Genomic DNA, 6,000 nt, shown 5'->3' with positions numbered 1-6,000 from the left:
TAATTCTAAGAACTCATCGAGGAATTTGCAATGGTGTAAGTGCTTATCAGCATTTTTCTACAAAGACTTGCTTAAATTTGACTCTTTAGTCTGCAAGACTGTCATTATGAACAAAATATTGATCTCTTCAGCCCTAGAGGGTGCGGCTGAGAGCAGTCTTGTATTTTTTTTTTTTTACCAGTGTATATATGGATATTATCATTTATTGCCTGTACCATGAATTGAAAAACTTTGAGCTCTTTTTTGCTGTTCATGGTACTGGTTTCATATTTCTGAAAGCTTTTTGTAACATCCATTAATTTCCTAGAAGTTGTACCTCAAGGGAAATGTATTGCTGATCTTTAATTTTCACTTCTAAATTTAAAGTGAACTTAATAATGATATTTATTTATTTTGTAACTTGTTAAGCATTAGCATTTACTTCTGTGCTAGTAGACGTCTTGGTAGGCTGCCTCCAAGAACTTTTGAAGGAAGGCAGGGGCAGGAATTATATTTGCACAGTGACCCAGATTGTCAGTGTCTGCAGTTGAGGTTTAGTTTTTATCATCCTTTTAGAAGTTGGCATCCTTTTCTTTGTTGTGTTTTTAGTCAAGTGCCATCACTGGCTAAAATGCAGTGAAAAAGCAAGTAAGAAATTGGCTCCAGAGTACAGTTGGGAACACATAAGAGGTTCATTTCTGTTATATCTTTCATTTTTATTTACTTGTTATTAAAAACGTTAAGAAATCATTGATTTTTCTGGTAGTACAGAGTTGTGAGTTCATTTCTTTACTTGATGAAATGATTCGGACAAATCCCAAGTGTAACCAGAGCTGGACCAAATGTTAAATTGCTGGTGGAAACTTGCCACTAGAGGGCAGTGCCTGTGTGGGTGGGAAAAAAAAATTGCCACAGGTAAAATTTGTGGGTAAGCAAACTTCGTTTTTTCTCTCTGGAACATTTCCTGTGGTACTTCTAAAAAGTCCTGATACTGTTCTTTTACTTTCTGTACTGCTACATACATTTTTTGTGTATGTGATTAGATACACAGACTTGAACAGGTTTACTAAGGATTTATTGTACCAGTACTTTACTCTTGGAAATACAGAAGTTCTTCCTCAGTATTCTCCTTCTCAACACAAAGCTGTGTGGTACAGAGTTATGATGTGCTGAGTTGGACTTTAACAGTGAAAACATGGAGGGGGATTTACATCTTAAAAAGGCCCCATACCCAACACAAGTAAAATAAAAGGTGTTCTGCTGTAATTGGGATTTCAAAGGCTTGCGTTCCTATTTCCACACTCATGATGCAGAACAGAAACTTAGCAGTAAACATATTCATTTGTGAATTTTCATTTCTTCTTTTACAACTTAATAAAAATCTTGAAATGTGCAGGTTGTCCTGTTTGGTGTATTATTACGATTTGCAAAGAATAACTTGAAACAAAGTTTGAGGTTAACTGAAATGTAGATGTTGAATGTATACAAATAATTTTTAAGAAAAGTCTTAAAACATGATTAAACTTTGTTTTATAAAATTGTGTTTTTCTCAGACTTCTTTACAAGAGTCATGTACATTTTTTTTTTATTACTGTTTCATATTTTCCACATCTGTGCGTTTTTGCAGTCACTGATTAAATATTTGAGGTGCAGGCAGGTATAGCACAGTAAGGAACAGGTGCCAGGTCACTGCCAGTGTATGCCTGTTGTGCCTTCCTGCCCACCTTGTTTCTTTTCCATGTGTTTGCTGGTCACTTGTTTTGGGGGACATGGAGGGTCCATGGTGCAGCCATGTACATGTATAAAGACCAGTTCACAGTTGCATGTGTTTGGACAGTAGTGGTAGTATGCTGCCTCTTTAGAATCCTAAACAGGATAATGAAAATGCTTGGGAAGGTCTTTTGGCTGGTAGGATGAGATTTTCCAGGGAGATGGTTAAAAATTATTCCTGTTTGACTTTAGTTTTCATTGTATCTCTTTTTCTGAATATTGAATTTGGATTTATACTCACACTTTTTAAACTTAATTCTTATAAAGAAATGCATAAAACTTTAATGCCTAAAAAATTCTTAACTGGAGCTGTAGTCTAGAACACAAAATGGGGCTTGGGAGATAGCTCAATAGAATAAGTGCTTGCCTGGCAAGTGCAAGATCCTAAGTTCAATCCTCAGTACCACACACACAAAAAGGACATGAAGTGTATGGATTCTAAGCCTGCCTCTGCTGTCAGCAGGCGGTATGATCTTAGGTGTGTTCTTTATAGTCTTGACCTCTATGTCTTACTGATCAAAGGAGTAGGGATCTTCATAGATGGCTGAGGTTCCTTGAAACTGCCATTTGCCTCATGACTTTGGGAAGCTATTTATAAAGATGAAGCATCAGTTCTTGAAGTGGAAAGTCAGGAACAAGATTTCATTGTTTGAATTTCTCTTGCCTAAGATGTCAGTGTAGGGGTGGCCTCCACCCAGATTACTCTTTGGGATATGTTTTCTGCCAAGAAATTCTTATGAGGAAAAGAAAATGAGGGTAGGTAGAAATTTTTTTCTTAGGAATAGAATTTTGAAGTTTATCATCTGCTATATTTACCTTGGATAATTTGTATTTTTAAAAATTGGCTGTTCCTAAAACTAAACAGTAGTTTTCTATTTAATTTTGATTTGCAGATTTTTTTTTTTTTTTTTTAAGGTGGGTTTGAGAAGCCTTATTAACTTGAGGGCAGAATGTTCTTACATCCAGAGAAAGATGGTAATCATGTTCTCCATTAGTAAGAGAAGAATGTTTGGATTGTAATTTTAAGTTTAGCTTTGATCTCTGCTTTCTGTTGGGTACTCGATGTAGCTTAGTTGTCAACATACCGTACATCTAGGTGATTATTGCCTATTTTAGGGTAACATTTTGTATGTAAGAATGTATACATAATTTATACCGTACAATGAAAGAGCAGATAACTATTGTGAAATTGCACAAAATGCTTTTATTACTCTAAGCAAATAAGTTAAATTGCATTTCCCATTAAGATAGTGCCTCAGGTCATTTATGCATACAGTAGTTCACTGGATTGAGTACACAGTGAACAACTGGAAAAGGAATCCATTTCCATCATTAATCTGATAATCCCAGGCAAAAATCCAAGCTCCTTATCAGACTACAAATAATGATCAAAACAATATTTATTGGTGCCCAACATTTTAAGATTTACTACTTAACCATGAAATAATTATCTGAAAGTGATGACAAGTAGCATTTTAAGATGATATATTTCTTCAGTAAATTTCAAAGCGATTTCTCTGTGGGGAACTTCCTGACCAGATAATTAGAATTTTGTACATCCTCAGATGTATAAATATAATTAAAGAACCACTCTTAACTTTGACAAAGATATGTTTTCTTTAACAAATACCCACACAAAGTATATTCTCAATTTTTCTCAAGTATGATATTAAGGAAGTTAGCCAAAAATGGGAGGTTGATATACCTCCAGTTCTGAGTGCAGCAAGGCTAAGCCTCTGTAATTCATGCAGGGCTTTCATGCATATAGTGTGGTACATATATCAGAATTGGGAACTTCTTGGGCATTTTGCTTTTCACTGGGAAAGTTAATACACTCTGCATTATCTGAGTAACGACATGTTTTTCACAAAGCCTATGGTTTTTATGTTAACTCCCTCAGATACATCAAGTATTAAAAAGTCCCATTGGTGCTTAAATAGTGAACATTTTGCCTTTCTGGGTATTTTACAGGTTTACTTACAAAACAGCATATATATTTTTTAAAGCTCAAATACTTAAACTTGCAGAAGTTATGCTTACAACTTGAAAGTATAAAGCAGGTTTAGTAAAATGTGAAAAAGAACACTCAGTTGTACATACAGTTTATTCTGAGCTTAAGTTTCCCTGTCAGTGTAACTGTCCCTATCATACATTATCCACTCTAGTTGAGGAGTGGAGCGCTCACTTGTCAGCTCTACTTGTAAATGAACACAACATTATTGAATTCTAAAAGATACTCTGAATACATTGTACAGGACCAAGCATCAGTAAATACTTCAAAGGCAATGAAAGCATTTTCTTACAAACTTATTGAATGACAAGTGAAATAAAACTTGCTAATATGAATATGAAATGTAAAACTATTTCTGCTTATTCTCCCAAGCAATACTTCAGAATGAGGATGTTCTCCTCTGTGCCTTAGTGACTTATGTTGCATCTGTGGATTTGTTCTTTTTGAAAAAATATATCTCTACAGCCTTCTTTAAGTAACAAATACCTGAAAGTAATATGTCTTTCCCCCTTCTATTCTTTCCCATTGCATAAGCGTGTGGTGTACAGAGCAATGCAAGGGGAGGGAACTCCAGTCTAAGGTAAGAAAATAGAATGGATTTCTTGGTTATGAGTTTTCAGATATACTTAGAATTCAGGTGCACAGTGATAGCAACAGTGGACACCAGAGAATCCAGGAACATAGAGGCTGAGCAGCAGGCTGCTAAGTGAGAAGGGTGGCTAGGAACACCAGTCTGACTGGGTACAGACTGCTATTTTACCCATGCAGCTTCTGTGGCTCATGCATTGCCTTAGGATCTGTAGTCCTTTTTGCTGTAGGGCTTGTTGCGCAGTATGTTATCAATCTCATTTACCACATGTGATGTCATCTTTGGCAGAACCTGAGAACGGGAGAAGAATGTTGTTAGCTCTTTTCTGGAGCTCAGTACTGAGCAGAGACGTATTTATGAACCAGAGCTGGAATAGAAACTCCCCATTAGACTCTAAGCTGCTTGCGGTTAGAGATCTTCCTGGACCAAATAAGTGAAGCAATGAGAGAAATCTTGTAGGCTTGTAGAAGCTTAGAACAAAAAATAACAACTCAGAACAGCTGTGTCTAGTAGAAATATAATGCAAACCACAGGTAATTTAAAATTTTCTAGTTATAAAAGCAAAAGGTAAAATTAATATATTTTTACTTCATTATATCCAAAGAATGATTTTAAATGTGCAATCGATATGGAATGTTAAAATACTTTTCTTTGTTACTGAGCCCCACATGTTTCAGTGCATGTTTTAAACTTACAGCATGTCTACATCTGGACTAGCCACCTTTCATGACCTCACTGACCACAGGGCTAGAAGCTGTGGTCACAGACAGTACTGGTCTGGAGATTGAGAAGGAACCCCTTCTAACTGGTGTTCAGAACCCTGGTAAAGGATGACCAGGGTTAACTGGCCTCACAGATAAGAATGCTGACAAGGACAGACGATGGTGGCTGGGCAAGAGTAGCAGAAGTGGAGGAAAGAAGTTGAGGTAGAGTGGCAAGCTTTGAATGACATTTTGTGCATTTGAAGCTATTCTCTAGGCAGTGGGGAATGTCTCAGGACTTTGAACCACAGGTGAGTCCTTTAACCTGAAGGTAGTTTGAAGGATGCATTGCAGGAGGCTGGGAGGGGACCTGTGTTGGAAACATTGTAATGCATGCTGGAGACAGGGCCTTAAAGATAGTGGAGTGGAAGAGAAGAGAGACATGGAGATGGTGTGGTTTTGAGGTGATAGTTTGTTGAGATTGGAATCCAAAGGAACAGTCATTTCGGGATAAGCAGTTTATAGTATACATTGATCCAGGTAGAAACAGCTTGTAGGCAGCTAGAAGTACAGCTTTGGGGTTCAGGAGTTGCAGAATTGGAGCTCTGAGACTGGGAGCCACTTGCATGGACATGTGCACTGGAGCCCTGGGAAAGGATAAGGCTCTGGGGCTATTTATTTATTTTGTATTTTAGGGAAAGGTCTACAGGTTCTCACTACTAGATTGGACTTGTAGGGATCCGCCTGTTTACACCTCCCAAGAGCTGGAATTATAGGTGTGTGCCACCATGCCCAATCTCAGTTGCCATCTCAGTGCATCCCGGGGGCAGGGCTGGCGCAGCAGGCCCAGGGATCAAACCCCTAGCCCCTGCACTTGCTTGCAGGTGCTTTAATCTGCTGAGCTATTTGGCCGGCCCTTGGGGCCATTTATTGTAAGTGCGCCAAGGACA

At 37.7% G+C, this 6,000-nt stretch overlaps 1 protein-coding gene across 3 annotated transcripts in view; it reads right to left on the bottom strand.

Annotated features, from left to right (window-relative positions):
* Positions 1-2,937: 2,937 nt before the first annotated feature.
* Positions 2,938-6,000, bottom strand: part of Kcnab1 (potassium voltage-gated channel subfamily A member regulatory beta subunit 1) — a 539,706-nt gene continuing 536,643 nt past the window's right edge. For all 3 annotated transcript variants that reach the window (XM_004639823.2, XM_004639824.2, XM_004639825.2), the window contains exon 14: positions 2,938-4,640. In XM_004639823.2, the coding sequence (XP_004639880.1) occupies positions 4,551-4,640 (90 nt within the window). In that variant the 3' untranslated portion in view covers positions 2,938-4,550. The remainder of the gene's footprint in view (positions 4,641-6,000) is intronic.

Source organism: Octodon degus, unplaced genomic scaffold, assembly GCF_000260255.1.
Source record: "Octodon degus isolate 3935 unplaced genomic scaffold, OctDeg1.0 scaffold00115, whole genome shotgun sequence".
NCBI classification, from domain to species: Eukaryota; Metazoa; Chordata; class Mammalia; order Rodentia; family Octodontidae; genus Octodon; species Octodon degus.
This window is presented reverse-complemented; position numbering and strand designations above follow the sequence as displayed.